The 24,693-nt window shown below is 40.1% G+C and overlaps 1 protein-coding gene across 1 annotated transcript in view; it reads left to right on the forward strand.

Annotated features, from left to right (window-relative positions):
* LOC140202164 (ALK tyrosine kinase receptor-like) overlaps window positions 1-24,693 on the forward strand; it is a 328,364-nt gene that overhangs the window by 207,793 nt on the left and 95,878 nt on the right. Inside the window, exon 7 of the mRNA XM_072267037.1 lies at window positions 11,865-12,009. Coding sequence (XP_072123138.1) covers window positions 11,865-12,009 — 145 coding nt within the window. The remainder of the gene's footprint in view (window positions 1-11,864; window positions 12,010-24,693) is intronic.

The following is a 24,693-nucleotide window of genomic DNA, read 5'->3' on the forward strand; positions in this document are numbered from 1 at the left end:
GGCGAACTTGTGGGACAATTAGAGATTGTTCAGGCACCACTGAGTGCTGGCTGAAAGGAGGCCATGGGCGGGAGCCTAAGGATATACTTTGTATCGAAAGAACAGGCAGAAAAGCATAGGTGGTGGTGAGGCTCTGCTGGTAAGAGATGGAATTACATCTTTAGAAAGAGGTGATATAGGGTCAGAGAATACTGAATCTTTGTGGGTGGAGTTAAGAAATTGCAAGGGCGAAAACAACATTATGGGAATCATATATAGTAGCCAAGATATGGGGATGAGATTTCAAAGGGAGCTTGAAATGGCATGTAATAAGGGTAATGGCACAATTGTAATCGGGGACTTCAATATGCGAGGGGATTGGGAAAATCGGGTTTTTGTTAGATCACAAGAGAGGGAATTTGCTGAATGTCTACATGATGGGTTTTTAGAGCAGCTTGTGCTTGAGCATATATGGGGAAAGGCTGTCTTGGATTGGGTGTTGTGTAATAACCTAGATCTTATTAGGGAGCTTAACGTACAGGAACCCTTAGAAGGTATCAATCATAATATGATTGAATTCATACCGCAATTTGAAAGGGAGAAGTGTAAGTTACATGTATCAGTATCGCAACGGAATAAAGGGATTACAGACACATGAGGGAGGAGCTTGCACAGGTGGATTGGAGGAGGATATTGGCAGAGATAATGGAAGAGCAGAGATGCCTGTTTTTTAGGAATAGTTCACAAGGCACAGGATAGATATGTCCCACAGAGGAATAAGTTCTCAAATGGCAAAGGTAGGCAACTATGGCTGACAAAGGAAGTTAAAGCCTGCATAAAAGTGAAGAAAAAGGCATATAAGGTAGCAAAAGTGAGTGAGAAGTTGGATGATTGGGAAGCTTTTAAAATCCAAGAAAAGGCAACTAAAACAGTTATAAGAAGGGAAAAGATGAAATATGTGGACAGACTAGCCTATAATATAAAGCAGGATACTAAAAGTTTTTCCAGTTATATAAGAAGTAAAAAGGAGGTGAGAGTCGATATTGGACCACTGGGAAATGATGCTGGTGAGGTAGTATTGGGGAGCAAAAAAATTGGCAGATGAACTTAATGGGTACTTTGCTTCTGTCTTCATTATGGAAGACACTAGCGGTGTGCCAGAGATCTGCGAGTGTCAGGGAGCAGGAGTGAGTGCCATTGCTATTACAAAGGAAAAAGTGCTAGGCAAACTCAAAAGTCTTAAGGTGGATAAGCCATCTGGACCAGATAGACTACATCCCAGAGTCCTGAGAGAGGTTGCTGAAGAGATAATGGATGCATTAGTCATGAACTTCCAAGAATCACTTGATACTGGCATGGTCCCGGAGGATTGGAAGATTACAAATATCACTCCACTCTTTAAGAAGGGAGGAAGGCAAAAGAAAGGCAATTATAGGCCAGTTAGCCTAACCTCGGTGGCTGGGAAAGTATTGGAGTCTACTATTAAGGATGAGGCTTCAAGGTACATGGAGACTAATGATAAAATAAGTCAAAGTCAGCGTGGTTTCTGTAAAGGAGAAATCTTGCCTGACAAATCTGTTAGATTTCTTTGAAGAAGTAACAAGAAGGGTGGACAAAGGAGAGGCAGTGGATGTTATTTATTTGGATCTTCAGAAGGAGTTTGATAAGCTGCCACAAATGAGGCTGCTTAACAAGATAAAACTCTATGGCGTTACAGGAAATATACTGGCATGGATAAAAGAACGGCTGACAGGCAGGAGGCAGCGAATGGAAATAAAGGGGGCCTTTTCTGGTTGGCTGCTAGTGACTAGTGGTGATCCTCAGGGGTCAGTATTGGGACCACTGCTTTTCACATTGATTGTCAATGATTAAGGTAATGAAATTGATGGCTTTGTGGCAAAGTTTACGGATGATACGAAGATAGGTGGTGGCGTAGGTAGTGCTAAGGAAGCAACTTAATTGCAGCAGGACTTAGACAGATTGGAAGAATGGACAAAAACGTAGCAGATGGAATACAGTGTTGAGAAATGTATGATAATGCATTTTGGTAAAAGGAATAATAGTGCAGACTATTATCTAATTGGGGAGAAGGCTCTAACATCAGAGGTGCAGAGGAACTTAGGAGTCCTCGTGCAAGACCACCAGAAGTTTAATTGACAGGTTGAGTCTGTAAACATTCTACAGACCAATCATCTCATCCAGTTAAGGGAAATTTATTTCAAGGGAATAGAATATAAAAGCAAGAAGATAATGCTGAACCTTGATAAGACATTAGTCAGGCTGCACTTGGAGTATTGTCTACAGTTTGAGCCCCATATCTCAGAAAGAATATGCTGTCATTGGAGAGAGTCCAGAGGAGGGTCACGAGGATGATTCCGGGAATGAAGGGGTTAACATATGAGGAGCATTTGGCAGCTTTGTGCCTGTACTCACTGGAATTTAGAAGAATGCGGGGGTATCTCATTGAAACCTAGTGAATGTTGAAAGGACTAGATAGGGTGGATGTGGAGAGGGTGTTTCCTATGGTGGGGGTATCCAGAACTAGAAGGCACAACCTCAAATTTGAGATATGACCCTTTTGAAGAGAGGTAAGGAAGAATTTTTTTAGCCAGAGAGTAGTAAATCTGTGGAATACTCTGCCACAGACTGCGGTGGAGGCCAAGTCCATGGGTATATTTAAAACGGAGATTGATCATTTCCTGATCGGTCAGGGCATCAAAGGATATGGCGAGAAGGCAGGTGTATGGGGTTGAATGGGATCCGGGATCAGCCACAAAGGAATGGCAGAGCAGTCTTGAAGGGCTGAATGGCCTAATTCTGCTCCTATGTTTTACGGTCTTGTGGACTAAAAACATCTAACCCCGAGTTGCATTGTCATAGTGACACAAAGCAACAAAAGAAATGTCATCATTGTGCATCACTAATAGAGATGAAATTTTCAGTTGCTTAAAAAAGGTATTTTGCTTTTAACATCATCCATAATGCAGCTTAAATTGGATTCTGTGATCTGGCACATTGCAAGCAAAATTAAAACCCATGGGGTCAAGGAGACAATAGCACCATGGTATGAACTTTTCTAAGTGCAGTGAAGTCTACAGTAAGTTGCTAGGCATTCAGCCATATTATCATTGCTGCTTTTGATATACTATATACTGTTTATTTGAATTTGGATATACAGGTGCTAAATTTCAACGTTTGCTGATAACCTGGGAACTGGAAATGTACTGAGCACTGTCGAGGTTGGTAGCACACTATGATATTTGATTTGGAATTTCTGTCCTGATGACTGGAGTGTTGCTTCAAAGATAAGAGTTCAAATCTCACCACGACACTTGCAGAATTTATATTCAAGTAATTCAATGAAACGGAACTTTAAAAGAAAATCTATTAACCATAAAAGAAACAGTTACTGTGAAGATGTAAGCGAACACAATTTTGATGAATTTAACAAGATGCAGCAATTTTAGTTGCGACTGGATGAGACGATTGGTAAATAAAATAGGAGAAACATGAAGGAAAATGACAGATCATCCAAAAACTCCATCTGTTCACTAACATCTCTTTTCAAGTCTGGTTTGTACTGAATACATATTCTGGCTTTATTATTGACATCCACTTCCAAAGAAAAGTGGACTAGGCTATTTCTTGCAATCTTCCCACCCCATCATATTTCTTTAGGCAAAATTAGCATGGTAGTGCAAATATCATTAGGTTTATTCAGGAATCAGGAAAATGTAAATATACCAATAAAAAATTAAAGACTTGCAGCAGGTTCAGCTTAAAGGAGAAAGGCAAAACAAATCAGTTAGGAATCAGGAGACCTGGGGGTATACAGACTTTGAAAGTAGTGGGATCATTTGTAAAAACATATCAATAAATACTATGAGTCCTCAACATTATCAGCAAAAACTGCGCTCAGTCTTTTTCAAGTAGCATCAACTGGAGAACCAATGCACCACCATTTAGGTGCATCAACTTGCATTATAGGCACCAGGATTGAAAGACCACAGTAAAATATAAACATTATTTATTTGAAGGAACTAGAGAGGTTGGTAATTTGTTGTTGGATCCAAGAAACAAAGAGGAGAGATGTTCAGCGTTATAAATGTCCTTTATGAAGCAAATAAAGAGGAGTAGTTTTAATAGGCGGAAAGGTTCATGGCCAAACAGTAAGCTAATTGAAAACAGAACTGAAGAGACATGCGGAAATATTTTTATGGCAAAACAGAGGGATTACTTAAATAGGTTGTTGAAATTTCCAACCCAAGGACTATCTCAAATTACCTTCCCCAATATTCCGTTCTTGTATGATTTTATGCTCTCATCTACCAGTAAGTAAAGAACTGGACTACCTTAGATGAAGTAAAAGGTTAAGCAGAATACTCATTTTGTGATGAGATTTACCCAACTCCTACTGCCCTTTGTCAAATGTAAAGGATAACATTAACCACTTTATATCTTAGTACTGTTGCACACTTTAACTTAGTTTGGCAATAAGTGACTGCCACTGACTCTGGTGAACCAGTGCATAGACTCTCATTCAGCCTGAGAAAGGACAAGCAAAGCCCTTGACCTCTTTCTCTTCCTCAGCCCCTTAAGAAGAATTGAGGTGCTTATCAAAAGTGTTATACTTCTTCCATTTTGTACTGTATGAACACAAAAACAATTCAGTTCTCATTTACCTAGGCCTGAAGTACTAAGTGAATGAATAATCTCCATTATAGTCTGGACAAGGCTATTTCCTGCAACCTTTCCACCCCATCATACCTTTTTTGGCTAAATTAGCATGGTACAGTGCAAGTATGTATTTCTGTTCTGCATCCATCTAGATAATAAACCTAATTCACATCATTAGTCGCTTGAATGCTACTAAAGTTAACCCTCCGGGATTAATTTAACATCAAAGCTACATTATCATATAACATAATGCAAAGGTTATTCTTAACTAAAATATTAAGCGCCTGCCTATTTCGTTTCCGATTAGAGTAGGATGGGTCTATCAATCTCTGATGACCTTGCTTAATGGAATTCTTAAGCCCTTGTAACCTTTATAAATCTGATTTTTCTTGTTTCGGAATAATGCATTTGATTGCTAAATTTTTATTGACATTTTTAGATCACTCTTCCATCTTAAGCTATTTGAGGAGATTTCATTTGGTCTTTTTCTGTCAGTTTATATGCATGAAAACATTAATATAATCTCCAGTATTTCATTGGAATGCTGGATTTAAGTGCAAGAAGTTTAAAATCTCTTGCTGAATAAAAGAGAAAAAGAGAGTAAGGAGAATGCAAAGATGCACTTACATTGCAAGCAATGTCTGAGGCACAGAAAGGGTGAAGACACCTAAAGGAGGTGGTCCATAGTGGTCAACAAATTAAATCAAAGTGAATAATGGAAATAGTTTTGTGACACCACGATTATAGAATGCCATGGTAAAAACAAAATGCCCAACCTAAAAGACTTATGGATGAAAACGCATGAATAATTCAGTTAATTAAGTGATTAAATAAACAAGATGGCTTCCAGTATTCATTGTTATTACTCCATGCTATTGTCTGCAATCTGAAGATTTCTATATTTTATTATGAAATGCAGAAATAATAATAGTTTCTATCATGATACAGCAGACCCTTGCTGGTTACCCTGCCTAGAACTAGCACCACTGAAAGCCAAGGGAAATCACTGGAACCAATATAGATTTAACCTTTAAATGCACAGAGGTTTTTTTTCCATTTAGTTGCATGAAGCAAAATCAATCAAAGGAGTTTATTTATAATTTTCAGCTTCTACTGTAATGACATTTCATATTTCCATTTTTTAATTCCCTGTCTAATGTTTAAAAAGCTATTTAAAAGTTGATGTTTCTGTTCCTGTTTTGCTGCCTGTGATAATGTGATTGGTCTATCTCACCCATGGTCAAGAAAGGTTCAAAATTTTCCACCGTGGCCACAGTAATGGTCATGAAAAGGCGTGGAGTGGGACTAAATGGGAGAATGGATCAGCTCATGATAAAATGGCGGAGTAGACTCAATGGGCCGAATGGCCGACTTCTGCTCCTTTGTCTTGTGGTCTTATGGCAATTTCTTCTTTAGTTTCCCCACAATGCCCTAATATACATTTGCTCAAGCCCTGGAATTTAGCCACCTTAATGTCCCTCAAGACTTCCAACACCCCCTCTTCTACCTATGTCATTAGGACCAATGGCTGTTCTCCCTCCCACTTCATAATGTTCTGTGTTCAGTTTAAGTCTCCTAGACTCTGGCACCAAGATGGTAACAAACCATTCCGGAGTCTCACCATTTCAGAGTCTCACTCTCAGAAACAAAATACCTGTCTGTTCCCCTCACTAGTGAATCGCCCCGTCATTATCATTTGTTGCCTGTTTTTGAGGACTTACAGACTTTCCCCTCCCCTGCCTTTGCTTTCCTCAGAAGCTATCCTCCCCTAAATGAATCCACAACAATATATTGGTTTGAAAGGGGAATAAATTTAGGGAACTCCTGCCATGCCTGTCTGCACTTCTTGCCCTTCCTGGTAGTTGTCCAATCTCTTTTATCCCCCCCTCTATGCCTGCAGCATGTCTAACTCGCTAAATTTTCAGGAAGTTCGGGGAGTTCAGCATGGTCAAGATCAGCAAGTGTTCCTATTCTTACTGTTATGTGTTACCAAATACATAAATTCATACTCTGTGCAGAAAGGAACATCGAAAAGTTTGATCAGCAGAACTCAAAGCCAGGCGTTACGGTAGTGTTGTGGTTAGCACAATGCCAGCTGTACGATTGGGGGTCAATTCCATCGGCTGTTTGTAAGGTGTTCGTACGTCCTCTCTGTGACCATGTGGGTTTCCTCTTTGTATTCTGGTTTCCTCCCGCATTCCAAAGATGTACAGTTAGAGTTGCTGAGCTGTTGGCATGCATCGTTGGTACCAGAAACATGCAGACACTTGCGGGCTAACCAGCACAATCCACGCTGACTTAATTTGACACAAACAATGCATTTCACTGTATGCTTTGATGTTTTGATGTATATGTGACAAATAAAGCTAATCTTTAATCTTTAAAGTCAAACGAGAAGGGAAATCAATAGCAGGGAATGCAATGGAACTTAAGCTATGTCGTAATGTCAGTGTACTTCATACAGCTTTCATTGATTTGAAATTGGATTTTGGAAAAAAATTGAATGAGCTTTAGCTATAATAGAGCAGGCTGAATGCTACCATTCCTGGATAAATTTCTGAGCACTGTTCAACAAGGAATAATACAATAGGAGATCTAAGTTCTCACTCTCAATTGAACATTTGAAAAGACGGAATGAAAGAAGTTACAAAGAATGAGAAAGGACAAAAACACAGTTATTATTATATCAAATTAAGTCAATAGAATAAAAATCTAGTGCACTCAAAGACTTCAACAGCTTCAATGTCATCGCCATTCATAAAGTGGATGATGGTAGAGAGGGAAAACAAGAGTTGGAAAGAGCATTCCTGAAGCAGATTACAGGGCAGCAATTCAGTTTTGCCCAATAAATTTATTAAACAATAAACACAAGCAACAGTAGTAAAGCTGCAAATATTTGTATAGTGACTATAAATGTCATTACTTCCTTGAGTAATAGAAAATTATAAACAATTTAATTTAGTTTATGGTCATCACTATTTCCCTGTATTTTAAAGAATCTATTTGGTCTTAGCGTATCTCGGAAAAATAATTTCCAACAAATAACAGAGGGGCAATAATTATAAGTAAAAGCTGTTGAAATAAAACAATACGCCAAATAGAAATATACCAAAATGAATCAGCTGAGGTGTTTGCACTAGGACTAAATGGCTTGGGCACCCGACGAATAGGCATTGATTCGCTAATGAACTGTGCTGGGATAAATGCGGAAATGACTCTGTAAATAAAAATGATGTTTTAACCTCTGGGAAAAATTGACAGAAATTGTTACAGAATGGGCAGAGTGATCAGAAGCCATAACCCAGCTGATCGTGAGACAGCAGTGCTCACACTGCTTCATGGCAGCTTGCCGATTCGGAAGCTTCAATCGGATTCTTGCAGTTATCTGCTTCTTCAGAGGCAGCACTTAACAGGACAATTTCTTGCCCATTGTGATCACTCTTAGTTATAGCAATCAAAATGCTAGTCAATGTCACGGATTGAATTTGTCACCCCCTTAAGGGATGTTTGCTGTCTACCTGTTCCAAAGCATGTCACCAGAAGACGTCACTTGTGCCCATGTAATTAGTCATACATGATTGGAAGGGAGGTTAAGGATGTAATAACGACATGCTCAGGGAGTTGCCCCTCTGAAAAACATTCTGGAGTTTTCACATGGTGCAAAGTGTTGATCCAAGAAAGATCCATCGAAAACTTTAGAATCTTGTCATGTCCATAGCCTTTTCTTCTTTGAGAAAGTTATTAACTTACAAGTAACAAAGATATTTGTTGCAACTCTGGATTAGTTAATTAGATTGAACCACAAATGGTCCAAAGGTATTGCAATGCAATGGTGTATGATAGGGGTTGTGAGTGTTGTGTATGCAGTCAAGCGCTGGTATAGTGGCCCTAGTGAAGAACAGTCACTCGATATGAAATTCCTCATTTGATTTCAGGAACAACATTCCATTGTGAAAGATGCATTATATTAGACCTCCTACACCTTCCTCTATGCTTCATTCCCCCACCCTTCAATATCTGCAGGTCCCATCATTCTTCTTTGCACCTCTTTTCCCTCATTATGCTCGAGTCACAATATTATAAGGAGCAACGTTCCCAGTATAAAGTTTCGGCACAGACTAAAAGGGCCGAATGGCCTGTTTTCTGTGCTGTAGTGTTCTGTGGTTCTAGTTAAGATGGTGGCGACATCTTCCTCCAAACTGACAGCCATTCCTCTGCTGCACAATCTTGTAATTGCAATTGAGCATCACAGCCGTCCACAGGCTTCCCATCTCTCAGGGTGGGACATCTGCTTGCTTGAACCTGTGCAAGGTTGAATGGAAAACAAGGTCAGCACTCCATTCAACGAAATGGAAGAAATCAGTTCCCATTAAAGAGATAGGTGGAGCACATAATTAGTTTAAGTCTGTTCTGAAGTAGTTTTTAAAAGTGTGTGTTATACTGTTCTTTACTGGATTTAACATTTTTTAGGAGGTCTCAGCTGATTCTGAGCTTTGACAGCTCGTGAGCTCAGGGACTGTTCCACAGTACTTATTCCAATAAAGCCCCTCACTGTGTTGCTGGCTGTCTTGTGCCCCATCTATTCTCTGAATTGAGCCTGAACTCATTATGGTAGTGTAAAACTAATCAAGACTTAGAGTTCAACATGGAACTCTTTAAAAGTTTACTGAGACTGAGCATACATCACAAATAACATATGGTTACAGTAAATAATGTGACATAAATTATTACAGAAATATACCAAAGATTACATGATAGGGAATGCTACAAAATATGTGCATTAATATGTGCTCTGTAGCCTTAACACAGTAGCACAGTTTCACCTCTTAGCTGTGACTTTAACTCACTTAACTCCATACATAATCACTCCAGTGATTAACTAAATGAACCTTTCCCCATAGTGGTAATCCTTGTGGTGATTCCCTTTAACTTGAAGTATCATGCATTCTTCAATCCTAAATGCTTTTGAACATCCGGTGATCACTCCAGAGGAATGTGGTTGCAATACTGGGGGGAGGTGGGTAAACCCTGTCCGCTGCGCTCCAGCAAGTTGCAAAGTTTGACTTCACCCCTCCGTATTTTAGAATACAAAATCATACCTATAGCAACTTTCTTGTTCCTCTGGATCAAGGTTGGGAAATGGGGAAGGGAGAGGGGAGGGAGGAGGAAGTGTCAGAGACACATTCTGTAACGATCAATAAATCCATTGTTTGGAGTCAAATAACCTTGCCAGGTGTCTCAAGACTGGGTATGTTTGAAGCCACGCCACCTACCTCCCCCCAAACCCCGCCCCCCCCTGCCCCTGGCACTTCTCCTCTGCCACCTGTCCCGCACCCTCATCATTCCCAACATCCTTTGCTCCCCCCAGCTTTACAAACATGCTCTCCACTCCACATTGACCATACAGCACTGAGCAAGTCTTCAGCACCCTCGCTATATACGTGTCTAAGTACTGTACGTGCTGACTTGTATGTCTTGTTGACCGCTACACTACTGGGATTCACCGAAGAATACTACAGTCAAAATCCAGTTGCATCCTTTTATTTGTCTGCATGAACGACTTTTTCAGCATCTTTCCTCAGTTTATACCTGACTTTAAAATTTCATCATCTAACCACTTATTTCCTCTAGGCATGCTAGAACCAACTTCTTCATCCATACACCTCTACATTAAGCAAAGGGTGCATTTTCTGGAGATTGACTTTAACTGCTCTTGACTGGAGTGAAACCCCTGTTAGAAGAGAAGAGTTTGGCCAAAGGCCAGTGAAAGATTTGTCACAGTGACTGCTCACATTGCACCGAAAGAATTGGCAGAGTTTTGAATTACTCACTTTATTATTCTGTGGTACAATTAAAGGTGCCTTAATCTTATAACTAATTGAGTCCTTTCATGCAATTCCATTAATTTTATATTTGTGACCTTCTGGACAATTGTTTCATATCTTCATTACTTTGTGTAGAAAATTTATTCTGAGTTGATTGTTAATAAGGTGAAGCCAATGTTGCTTTGTTGTGAATTCCCCTACCTTACTGAATAGTGGGATCCATTTGTTGCTGTGAACATCTCAAAGTGTTTAGCCTTACCTTTCCTGTTCACTTCTGTCTGTTTCTTGGTATAGTTTATACTTATTTCTGTGAATCATCACAAAATATACTTCAAGTCAAGTGTAATTTTCTCAAGAAGGAATATCAAAACTGGCCAGAACTTTTCAAATTAAGTCTAATCAGCACTTTATAATATAAGTAATATTATTTTTTATGTTCAACCATAACAACAGCAAGAATAGATTAGTATTGTGGAGCCAACTGTGTCACTGAATTTATAACCCTCACTCTAAACACTCTAGCAAATTAATGCTTAGTGAACTGCATTTCCGTTAAAAGTAAAATTCTTATTTAATTTTTATAATTCATAAAATCTCATGTCCTCTAGAACAGATTTGTTTGCGTGTTTGGGATTTGTTCAGTAATGTTTTTATTTGGTTTGATGACCTAATTAACTACTGCTACACCATATTGAAGAAGAATATCATTGACCGTCAAGTGCTTTGAAATATCCTGAGTACGTTGGCCTTCATTAGTTGGGGGATTGAGTTCAAGAAGCACGAGGTAATGTTGCAGTTCTATAAAACTCCGGTTAAACCATATTTGGAATATTGTGTTCAGTCCTGGTTACTTCATTATAGGAAGTTTGGGGAAGTTTTAGAAAGGGTGCAGAGGAGGTTTACCAGAATATTGCCTGGCTTAGTGGGCATGTCTTAAGAGAATAGGTTGAGTGAGCTAGGGCTTTTCTCTTTGAAGAGGTGACTTGGTAGAAGTGTCAAGATGATAAGAAGCATAGATAGAATGGACAGCCAGAGACTTTTTCTCAGGGCAGAAATGGTTAATACGAGAGGCATAACTGTAAGGTTATCGGATCAGTTCAGGGACCATAAATACAGGGTGGCAGTATTTACTTTCACCAATCTGCAGGTAGCCTACTATCACACAGCCTTCAGTAACATGAATGTGTTTATATATAAAAGATCCAAGTTATTAAAATAGTGGGTTTTTTTTCATTTTAAAAACAAATTTTCACTTCTGCAGGCATTGGTAACTTCCTAATTCAGACTTTGAACTAGAGAAAACTTTCCAGATGCCAAAAATTAATTTAATTTAATTTCCTTTTATCATACTTAACATTGTACTTGGTCTCTGAAATGTTCCAGATGGACAAGGGGAAACCAGTCCCACTAGTGATAGCAGCAGGTGGAGGCGGCAAAGCCTATCTGAGTAAGGATTCCAGTTTCCCAGAAGAGATGTTGGAAACTGATTCTTCTGTTCCTGGAGTGAATGGCAGATCAGGTGCTGCGGGTGAGTAGCCTCCTTCAGTAGATTTTTTTGGTCAAAAGATTTCACAAGTTTCCTTGTTTTTGCGCACTGTGCACATTTCAACACCACTTCATCTGAGTCTATATCCTGTATTTTGCCAAAAGCAATATTTTATCCAATAGGGAATTTCTGCCTGTGTTTTCAGCACTGAAATATTCTCCTCTGCTCAGAGCACTGGAATCTCTGGGGAGTTATCCTTGAAGTAACAGAAAAGGTCAAGCACTTCTTTTTTAATTCAAGAAGATTACTGCAAGGCAAAGAGAGATGGCACTTCCATCCATCTTTCACTTATCCATGCCATTCAGTCATGGATAATACATTGCTGAAAAATAAGCACACAAAATCAGATTTCTATTTACACTTCGCTAGTTTTTCTCTGTGTTTTATAAAACAAATATACATATAATAATGCTTTAATATTTTGAATTTTATCTGAAAATAAACAGAGTTTCTCTTGTGACTGAAATCAGGCACTAATTCTAGAAAATTTGAATTTCTTTTTTAATGAGAATGCTGAGCAGGTGATCTATTTAATCATGGAAGGAATTATTCAATCTGACATCATTTATTCTCCATATCCATAATTTTTGCTGAAAAATTAATGAGTATGTAAGTATGTAAGAATAGTTTTCTATTGTTATTGTCTGCCTATGCTATTTTCTCTATAATTTTTGCTTTTGTCAGCCTCACATTAAGCTTAAGAAACATTTCACTTGTTATCTAAAGAATTGTAGTGTTCCTGTGTCATGGGACTTTGCAAACGAATCACATTGTGAAACTCCTTTATTTGTATTGATCAAAATGTTTTAGCCCCCGATCTTACTGTTATCTTTATAATTACCTAACATAGATTACTGGCTCATTATTATCTCATTTCACCAACTCATGATTAATTTGGAATGTCACAGGTTCTCCGCAAACCTCCCCACGGTATTATTGTTGTTATGTCATATACGTTACAAATCCCAGTTTAAATAATATCATTGCACCATGGTTACTCCAAATGCAGCTTGTAACTATTATTTAAGGTGACTTAAATTAATCATGTGGACCCTGTAACTAATCAGCTCTGAGCTAATATCTGCTCTATGGCTTGGAATCTATCCCTCTCTCAGTGATCAATTACAATAGACATGACACGTTAGTGCATTGTGCCCTGAACTACATGACCCCAGATGTAAGTCTGAATCTCTGTTGACACTTTAACACCACTTTCTTCTGAAGAAGAGTCATTAATGGCTTTAGTTAAACTATGACAAAACATTTAATCATTAGGAGAAAGGGAAAATTGGTGTAGGATTGTACTTCCACTGTAACATGCAAAATACTGAAGGAATTGAGCAAGTCAGGCAGCATCTGTAAAGAGAAATAAGTAGTTGGTATTTTGGGCCAAGAAGCTTCATCAGGACCTGGCCCATAACACCGACTGTTTATCCCTCTCCATAAATCCGACCTGACTTGCTGAGTTCCTCCAGCTTTTTGCGTGTGTTGCTCAAGATTTCCAGCATCTGCAAAATCTCTTGTGTTTGTACTTCTACTGCTAGTTTATCGCAAAGAGCTGAAAAGAGGCTAAGCTGACCAACATCAAGTACAAATATATTCATTATTTACTTCCCAGAGGTTTCTCATTTATGTTATCTGCTTCAATGGTTGTGACGATAATTTGTTCCAGAAACCTTGTGCTGGATTAGCATTTTTTTACTCAGAATCTCCCAATGCTTGGCTTTCAATTGCTCATTATTTACAGCATTTTAAATATAAATAAGAATTTGTGTGATTTAGTTTGTATCCTTAGACAATAAAAGATAAAGGAACTGAAGGTGGAAACTAATTGCCGTGTAACTTGAAAATGCTTCAGACGGTCCAGTTCTGAGAATAAAACTCTTATCAGATAGATTGCATTTTTCTTGCATCCCTAAATCAGAAAATTTACTAAAATGCACTGAGTTTAATTTTGTTCCTATTGTGTTTTCTTGTAAAAAAAATGTGTAATTTGTAACTAATTCTTTTCTTGTAAGCACTGCTTATCTGATGCTATATCCAAGTAAGATTTTCATGGCAAATGTGCATGCATGTACTTGTGCAGTGACAATAAACTCAACTTTGAACAATAGAGGTTGTTCTGTGCAGAAAGCTAATTTGGTTTGCCTGGTGTGACTGAAGAGGAGAACCACTACATATCCCAATCCAAATTTCTTTTTAGCTGTGCCCTCATTGGGCACAGAGTCAGGATGTCATGTTGCAGCTGTATATAATTTTGGCTAGTTCATATTTGGAGTATTGTGTGCAGTTCTCTTTGCCCCATTACAGGAATGATGTGGAAGCCCTGGAGAGGGTGTGCAAGAGATTAACCAGGGTGCTGCCTGAATTACAGAATCTTAGCTATAAGGGGAAGCTGGAGGAACCGCAGTTGAGGGGATACCTAATGGAGGTTTGTAAAATCATAGATAGGTCAGATAGTCATAATCGTTTCAGTCTGGGCAGAGGTGTCAAATGCCAGAGGATGTAGATTTAAGGCGAGATGATAAAATTTTAAAGGAGATATGCAGGGTAAGTTTTTTTACTCAGAACGTGGTAGGTGCCTGGAAGGCACTACCTGTGGAAGGTGGCATGATAGTGGCATGCAAGATGTATTTGGACAGGCACATGAACATACAGGGGACGGAGGGATATGGATCATGCGCAGGGAGATTGGTTTAGTTTAATTTGGCATCGTGCTCAGCACAGACATCATATGCTGAAGGAGCCTGTTTCAGGGCTGTACTGCTCTATGTTCTTTAAAATGCAGCTGTCTCAGGTTGAATTCTTCCAGCCCGCCTCTTATATTGACAAGATTGTTGTTGTTGTTATTCCTCTTCGTGTCTTGTGGCACATCGGGAAGCAACCTCGCTGATTCTATAGCATTTGGCTGTCTTCTATGAGGCCAAATTGCCAACTCGATGCTCAACCCAGAACAGATGGAAAGCATGCAAGAAGCGGGGCAGATTTGAACCCAGGACCACTCATCTCGAAGCCCGGTGTGGATGCCACTATACCTCTGCACTTTAACAAGATTAGTTTACATAGATATGCTTGTAAACAAATAAGATTGTGACACAACTTAACAAGGGTGATATAGCAAACCTAAATATTTGATATTTTCATGTATAAAAGGGAGAGATGTAGATTAATTAATGACATAGAGTTGATGATAAAGTGAGAGAAAACAAACAATAAAGGGTAAATTAATAAGGAATATAAAATGGGACAATGAGTAAATAAAAAGTAAATCCAAATGAACATCAACCCAATAGAAAATGAAGATGAGAAAACAGTTAGGGGATACAAGAACATGGAAGAGAAAATATTTTGCATCTGTCTTTTTGGTAGAAGATACTACAAATGTCCTATTGAGACTGGGCAGGACTAAGTACCAATACCATCACTAGAGAATTGAAATCGACACTCCGAAGGCTTGCATCCTAGCATCCTTAAAGAAATGGGTACAAAGAGTTTACATAAGTTATAAACTTCCAAAAATATTGAGATTCTGTAAAAGTGCTAGAGGATAGAAAAGCTGCCAATAAGACACCCAACTCAAAAAAGGAGGAAGGCAAAACGGTAAGTATCTCATTTAACCAACAAGGAAAAATAAAAATAGATTATTAACAAATGCAGCACATAGATTAAGTGAATCAAGTTGGTCTAGGCAGTCTTGAGGAGGATTTCATGGAATGCATCTGTGATGGCTTTCTTGAACAGCGTGTTACTGAACCTACTAGGGAATGTGCTATCTTAGATCTGATCCTGTGCAATGAGACAGGTAAACTTAGCGATCTTGTAGTTAGGGATCCTCTTGGAAAGACTGATCACAGTATGATTGAGTTTCTCATACAAATGGAGGGTGCAATAATTCAATTTCAAACTACAATGGAGACTACAATGGGATGCGGGACAATTGGGACAGAGTAGTCTGGGAAAACAAGCTATATGGTGGGACGGTTGAGGAACAGTGGAAGATTTTCAAAGAGATTTTTCATAGTGCTCAACAAAAGTATATTCCAGTTAAAAGCAGGGACCGTAAGGATGGGGAGAACCAGCCTTGGGTAACTAAGGAAATAAAGGAAGGCATTAAACTAGAGCTTGTGTGTACAAAGTTGCCAAGTGTAGTGGGAAACTAGAAGATCGGGAAAACTTTAAAAAGCAACAAAGAACCACTAAGTGAGCGATAAAGAAAAGGAAGAGATTATGAAAGTAAACAAGCACAAAATGTAAAAATGGATAGTAAAAGTTTTTATAATTATATAAAGTTGAAAAGGATGGTTAATGTGAATGTAGGTCCCTTGGAGGACGAGAAGGGGAAATTGATATCGGGTACTGAGGAAATGGCGGAGGCTTTGAATGACCATTTTGTGTCGGTCTTCACAGTGGAGGACACACCTAATGTGCCAAAGAGAGATGTTATGGATGCGATAGGTATGGACCTCGATACAATAGCTATCACTAAAAGTGCTGATCAAACCTGTGGGCCTGACGATGGATATGTCCCCTGGTCCTGATGGAATGCATCCCAGGGCACTGAAGGAAATGGCAGAGGTTATATTAGAGGCTTTGGTGACAATTTACCAAAATTTTCTGGACTCTGGGCAGGTCCCGGTGGATTGGAAGACAGCAAATCTCACACCACTGTTCAAAAGAGGATGTAGGATGTAGGCAAAAGGCAGGTAACTAGGCCAGTTAGTTTAACATCTGTCGTTGGGAAAATGCTAGCTATCATTAAGGAAGAAATAGCAAGGCATCTGGAAAGAAATGGATCAATCAGGCAGATGCAGCATGGATTCAGCAAAGGCAGGTCCTGTCTGGCAAACTTACTGGAGTTCTTTGAGGATATAATGAGTGCAGTGGATAGAGGGGAACAGATGGACATTACTTACTTGGATTTCCAGAAGGCGTTCGATAAGGTGCTGCATAAGAGACTTATCCATAAGATAAGAATGCATAGAGTTGGGGGTGATGTATTAGCATGAGTAGATGATTAGTTAACCAATAGAAAGCAGAGAGTTGGGATACATGGGTGTTACTCTGGTTGGCTATCAGTGGTGAGCAGTGCTGCTGGGGCCAGTGCTGGGCTCGCAACTGTTCATGATATACATTAACAATCTGGAAGAGGGGACCAAGAGTAGTGTATCTAAGTTTGTTGATAATACTAAATTGAGTGGAAAAGGAAATTGTGCAGAAGATACAGAACGTCTGCAGAGAGATATAGATAGGTTAAGTGAGTGGGCAATGGTCTGGCAGATGGAGTACAATGTTAGTAAATGCAAGATCATCCACTTTGGAAGAAAAAATGAAAGAGCAGATTAATGTTTAAATAGTAAAAAAAAATTGCAGCATGCTGCTGTGCAGAGGGGCTTGTGCATGAATCACAAAAGGTTGGTTTGCAGGTGCAGCAGCCTATCAACAAGGCAAATGGAATGTTAGCCTTCATTGCAAGAGGGCTTGAATTTAAGAGCAGAGAGGTTATGCTGCAACTGTACAGGGTACTGGTGAGGCCATAGTGGGAGTACTGCATGCATTTCTGGTCTCCTTACTTTTAGAAGGATATACTGGCTTAGGAGGTGGTGCAGGGGAGGTTCACCAAGTTAATTCCAGAGATAAGGGAGTTAGACTATGAGGAGAGATTGAGTTGCCTGGGACTGTACTCACTGGAATTCAGAAGAAGCCTCTATCTTAAAATTATGAAGGGATAGATAAGATAGAGGTAGGAAAGTTGTTTCCACTGGTTGGTGAGACTAGAACTAGGGAACATAGCCTCAAGATTCGGGGGAGTAGATTTAGGATGGAGATGAGGAAGAACTGCTTTTCCCAGAGAGTAGTGAATCTGTGGAATTATCTGCCCAATGAAGCAAGGGGGCTATGTCAGTAAATATACTTAAGACAAGGCTGGATAGATTTTTCCGTAATAGGAGAATTAAGAATTATGGAAAAAAGACGGTAGGTGGAGATGAGTCCATGGACAGATCAGCCATGATCTTATTGAATAGCGGAGCAGGCTCGATGGGCCAGATGGCCTACTCCTGCTCCTATTTCTTATGGTCTTATCTGAAAAATTGTAACCTAATTATTTAAGCAGAGTCAACACAGCTTCATGAAGGAGAAGTTGTATCTGACTAGTTCAGTGGAGCTTTTTGAGAGAGCCTCAATTGGAGTGGATCAAACAATCAGTAGATGCTTAAGCTTCCAGAAAAATTTAGTCACAAGATAACAGTTAAATTTGTTGGAAGGTTACCAAGTCAAAAGAGTAATGTTACAATAGTCAAGGGGGATTTCAATTTGCAGGTAGATTGAGAAAATCAGGTTACTGCTGGATTCCAAGAGGGGGAATTTCTAGAATGCCTATGAGATGGATTTTTAGAGCAGCCCACAGTTGAGCCCACTAGGGAATCAGCTGTTCTGGATTGGGTGTTGTGCAATGATCCAGATTTGATTAGAGAGCTTAAGGTAAAAGGACCCTTAGGGGATAGTGATCATGATATGATTAAATTCACCATGAAATTTGAGGAGAAGATGAAGTCAGATGTATCCATATTACAGTGGAGTAAAGAGAATTACAGAAGCACGAGAGAGGAGTTGGCCAGAATCAATTGAAAAAGAACACTGGCAGGGATGACAGCAAAGCAACAAGGCCTGGAATTTCTGGAAGCAATTCAGAAGGCACAGGTTGTATACATTCCAAGAGGAAGGAGTATGACACAACCGTGGCTAACAAGTGAAGGCAAAGCCAACATAAAAGCCAAAGAGAGGATATATAATAGAGCAAAAATTAGTGGGAAGTTAGAGGATTGGGAAGCTTTCAAATACCAACATAAGGCAACTTAGAAAGTGATTAAGAAGGTAAAGATGAAATACAAAAGTAAGCTAGCCAATAGTATTAAAGAGAACCAAATGTTTCTTCAGATATGTAAGGTGTAAAAGAGAGGCAAGAATGGAATGTTGAGAGGACTAAATAAGCTGGGTGTGGGGAGGATGTTCCTTTGGTGGGGGTATCCAGAACTAGAGGGCACAGCCTCAAAACTGAGGGGTAACCTTTTAGAACAGAAGTAAGGAGGATTTTTTTTTAGCCAGAGAGTGGTGAGTCTGTGGGATGCTCTGCCACAGACTGCATTGGAGGCCAAGTCCGTGGGGTAGATCCCTGATCGGACGAGGCATCAAGGGATATGGTGTTACAAGAATCACCCCTTGTAATAATGATCAGTGAGGCACAGAGAATCTGTATTCACCGACAAGTAACTTTTATTATTTCTACTAAAAAGCACATGGGTTCACATTCTTATCTACCTGTGTGCTGCCTACTAGAATTCCCTGACACTCCATGAACAGTCGATGCAAAGAAAAGGTATTACCTGGGAAAGGAGTCTGCGCTGGCCACGTGTTCCTTGTGGTCCTGATCTCCATATGTCCATGGGGTCCTCCTTATCCACAATGGTTGGTCACTGCCTGCTGGAGAGTTATCGCCCCTGAGTATTTGGAGTTCCTGAGTTTTATACTGTTCCTCATCAATTGAACCATTGGATCTCTATCCCACTGGCTAACGGTTGCCTGACCTACCTAGGGTCGCCTTCTTACTGGTCATTGTACAGGGCTACAACCAATATTCTTTCATGGTTCTGCCCAACCCAGCCTTGTGTATTTGTGCCTTTACACTCTGACTGGTCCAAAGCAGTAAAATAAGGCAACCCAGACAGAGTCTAACAAAATTACAGATTGCAGGTTTGGCATTTTACAGAGTAGCTACTCCTCTGCGAATGGTCTCAGGTTTATTGCTCTGATTAGATTGTCCCAGAACAAGAATCAGTTCAGAGTCCACGGCCTTTACATAACAAATAGCTACTTGTTTGAGAATGGTCTCAGGTTTAGCAGATCCTTATACGAAGCTTCCTGTGTCCATTTAGTTGCTCTGATTAGATTATCTAAGAGTAAGAATCAGTTTAGAGTCCACAAAAAAGGGGGAAACAAAGATAACTGGCTTGTCTGCTTCCCCTGTCCTTGATTAGACTGCAGTTTCTTCTGGCCAGCAATGGTGAGAAGGCACGTGTATGGGGTTGAATGGGATCCGGGATCGGCCATGATGAAGTGGGGGGAGCAGACTCAATGGGCTGAATGGCCTAATTCTGCCCCTATGGCCTATGGTCTCCTATCGGACCACTGGAAAACAATGCAGGAGAGGTAGTAATGGGGGACAAATGGCGGACAAACTGAGTAAGTATTTTCCATCAGTCTTCACTGTGTATGGCACTAGCAGTATGAAGGAAGTTCCAGGTGTCAGTTGTCATGAATTATGCGAAGTTACCATAACTAGAGAGAAGGTTCTTGGGAAATTGAAAGGTCTGAAAGTAGATAAATCACCTGGACCAGATGGTGTATAGCCCAGTGTTCTGAAAGAGGTGGCTGAAGAAATTGTAGAGGCATTAGTAATGATCTTTCTCGAATTACAGGTGTCCCCCGCTTTTCGAACGTTCGCTTTACGAAACCTCACTGTTACGAAAGACCTACATTAGTTACCTGTTTTCGCTAACAGAAGGTGTTTTCACTGTTACGAAAAAAAGCAGCGCACGCCCTGAGCAACCGCTCTCCCCCGGATTCGGAACTGCATTCTAGCCGGCATTGCTTAAACACATGCCTGTGAGCAGCCGTTTGCAAGATGAGTTCTAAGGTATCGGAAAAGCCTAAAAGAGCTCAGAAGGATGTTACACTTAGCGTAAAACTAGACATAATTAAGCGTTTCGATCGTAGTGAACGAAGTAAGAACAAAGTGAGTTTGGCTTGTGGAAGTTGACGAAGATGATGTTGAAGAGGTTTTGGCATCCAATGACCAAGAACTGATAGATGAAGAGCTGATGCAATTGGAAGAGGAAAGGATAACAATGGAAAACAAATGCAGTAGCGAACTGAATGTGAAGCAACTGCGTGAGATTTTCGCTGCAATGATAAAGTATGACTTTAATTTTGAAAGGGTATGTCGGTTTAGGGCATATTTGCCCTGTATGATAGAAAAATGCGCGAGGCTCAGCAGTCAAGCAAGCCTTCCACATCAGCCACAGTAGACGACGAACCTCGACCTTCGACATCGAGGAAGGCAGACATAGGAGAAGATGAGCTGCCTGCCCTAATGGAAACAGACGATGATGAGATGACACCTCAGTGTCCCACCACTCCAACCCCCAGGCCACGGGCAGGTACTGATTAGCGGAGAATGCAGTGGTAGCTAGGCGGCACCCAGCACATCTTTAAGAAAAAAGCCGAAATAAACATGCTAATCAATTAGGTGCCGCCCAGCCAGTAAATGTTGGTCCAGATCAGAAGCAACGCAATCAGCAATCGCCTCTGATATGGGCCGACAATTATGTGCCGGGCAGCACCTAATTAATTAGCATGTTTATTTCGGCTTTTTTCTTAAAGATGTGCTGTGTGCCTCCCGGCCACCACTGTACCTCTGCATGCTTCGCGGCAATGTATCGGTCAGCGGCCTGGAGGGTGGGAGCCACTGCACCACCCAAACTCCGACTCAGCCTAACACACCATCATCAGTGTGCTCGGCGCTGCCTTCCCGATTCCGGTAAGAGATACTACACTGTACATACATTATTTCTGCTTTATATCGGCTGTGTATTTTCACGCGTTATTTCTTATGACTTGGCAGCTTCATAGCTTAAAGGTTATTGGAGAGCGCTTGCACCGTGTTTTTGCCAACAGCACTTGCGTGAGATTTTCACTACGACCAACAGTGCAGGCAATGGTTGTAGAAAAGTCTTTCTACTTTATATAGGCTGTGTATTTATCATATCATTCCTGCTTTTACTATATGTTACTGTGACTTTAGGTTTTATGTGTTATTTGGCGTGATTTGGTAGGTTATTTTTGGGTCTGCGAACGCTCACAAAATTTTCCCATATAAATAAATGGTCATTGCTCCTTCGCTTTACGACATTCCGGCTTACGAACCGTTTCATAGGAACGCTCTACCTTCGGATGGCGGGTAAAACCTGTACTAAATTCTGGAATAGTTCTGGAAGACTGGAAAATTGCAAATGTCATTCCACTCTTCAAGAAGGGAGAGAGGCAGAGGAAAGAAATTATAGGCCAGTTAGTCTGATCCCAGTGATTGGGAAGACGTTGAAGTCGATTATTCAGGATATGGTTTCAGGATACTTGGAGGAACGTGATAAACTAGGCCATAGTCAGCATGGGTTCCTCAAGGCAAGTTCTTCCCTGACAAATATGTTGGAGTACTTTAGACAAAGGAGAATCAGTTGATACTGTGTACTTGGATCTTCAGAAAGCCTTTGACAAGGTGCCACATATAATGTATGGTCATGCACTTCGGTAGAAGAAATGAAAGGGTTGACAGTTTTGAAATTGGAGAGAAGATGCAAAAAAACTGAGGTGTACAGGGACTTGGGAATCCATGTGCTGGATTTTTTAAAGGTTGATTTGAATGTTGAGTCTGTGGTGAGAAAGGCAAATGCAATGTTAGCATTCATTTCAAGACAACTAGAATATAAAAGCAAGGATATAATGTTGAGACTTTATAACACACTGGTAAGGCCTCATTTGGAGTATTGAGAGCAGATTTGGGCCCCTTCTCTTAAAAAGGATGCACTGAAACTGGGTCGGGAGTGTTCAAAGGAGGTTCACAAAAATGATTCTAGGTTTGAACAGCTTGTCATATGAAGAGCATTTGATGGCTCTGGACCTGTATTCACTGGGATTCAGAAGAATGAAGGGTGACCTCTTTCAAACAGAGTAATTTTCAGGTAGACAGACTGTGGTTAACACAATGATCATCGCAGGGAATATTTTTTGAAATTTATATTACAGACTTGGAAAATAGAAGGCAATGCACTGAAGCCAGATTTGCAAATGAACACAAAAACCACAGATGTGAATGTGTAAGGAGAGTACCGTTTACAGAGATACTGTATATTGGTACTGTCGACGTTTCAGGCCGAGACTCTTTGTCAGGACCTCGACGAAGGGTCTCGGCCTGAAACGTCGACTGTACCTCTTCCTAGAGATGCTGCCTAGCCTGCTGCGTTCACCAGCAACTTTGATGTGTGTTGCTTGAATTTCCAGCATCTGCAGAATTCCTGTTATTTGCATATATTGGTACTGCTTGGTTAGTTAGATTACATTTGTTCAGAGGTGCTGCATTTATTAATAATGTATTTTTATTTGTTGGTTAGATGAGATACTTGGTGGTGAGTGGGCAAATAGCAGGCAAATTGAGTTTAATGTAGAGTCATATGAAATTTTTCATTTTGCAAGGAAGAATAAAAAAGCAGGCTATCATTTAATGGAGAGAAGCAAGCAGCAGGTAATATGAAAAGCAAAGAGAAAGTTGGTCCTTTTAAGGGAGTCAAGATATAAGAGTTGGTAAATCTTACAAGGCAGTAGTGAATTCAACAGTATCTGCATCCTCACAAGCCTTTGATTCTTTGTGCCTTGATTTTTAGATAAATGTAAAGACATTTCTGAATCAATTCCTCGTTTCTCCTCTGCTGCGTATCTTCAGATAGTACAGAGATTCATGAAAGTGAATCACGGGCAATAAGTTTTAAAGTGCAAAAAAGTACATCTCAGCAAAAGACTATATATATAAGAACATGTTTTTCTTTAAGTTTGATTATTGAGATACAGTGCGGATGTGGCCCTTTGATATGTGCTGCCCAGCAATCCACCAATTTAATCCTCGCCTAATCATGCGATAATTTACAATGACCAATTAATCTACAAACCGATATGTCTTTGGATTGTGGAAGGAAGCTGGAGAACCTGGAGGAAACCCATGCGGTTATGTGGAGAATGTACAAACTCCTTGCTGGTGCTGTAAAGCGTTGTGCTGACCACTACAGTACTCTGCCACCCCTGAAGTTCCATCACTCTTGGAAGGAAATACAGCAGCCAATTTAGTAATTGAGTCAATACTTGCCTCCGAACTATAAACAGAAACTTTTGGAAATGCTCAGCAAGTCCAATGGCATTTTATAGAAAGAGTGCTAATGTTTTGAGTTCCAAGCAAAGACCTAAAACATAGTGTGTTTCTCCTTCTATTGGTGACTTCTAAGATTCTCCATGCTTTTATTGCCAACTTAGTACCCTTTACAAGATTGACTCCTTTTGGTGGTTGACTTTGTGAGCAAAATGTTGATTGCCAATCAGCAGATATTATAAGACCATAAGATATAAGAGCAGAAGTAGGCCATTCAGCCCATCAAGTCTGTTCCGCCATTCAATCATGGGCTGATCCAATTTTTCCAGTCATTCTCATTCCCCTGCCTTCGCTACATACCCTTTGACGCCCTGGCTAATCAAGAACCTATATATATCTGCCTTAAATACACCCAATGACTTGGCCTCCACAGCTGCTTGTGGTAACAAATTCCACAGATTCACTACCCTCTGAATAAAGTAATTTCTCTGCATCTCTGTTCTAAATGGATGTCCTTCAATCCTGAAGTCGTGCCCTCTTGTCCTAGACTCCCCTACCATGGAAAATAACTTTGCCATATCTAATCTGTTCAGGCCTTTTAACATTCAGAATGTTTCAATGAGATTCCCCCTTGTTCTCCTGAACTCCAGGGAATACAGTCCAAGAGCTGCCAGATGTTCCTCATACAGTAACCCTTT

Source organism: Mobula birostris, chromosome 8, assembly GCF_030028105.1.
Source record: "Mobula birostris isolate sMobBir1 chromosome 8, sMobBir1.hap1, whole genome shotgun sequence".
In the NCBI taxonomy this organism is placed as follows: Eukaryota; Metazoa; Chordata; class Chondrichthyes; order Myliobatiformes; family Myliobatidae; genus Mobula; species Mobula birostris.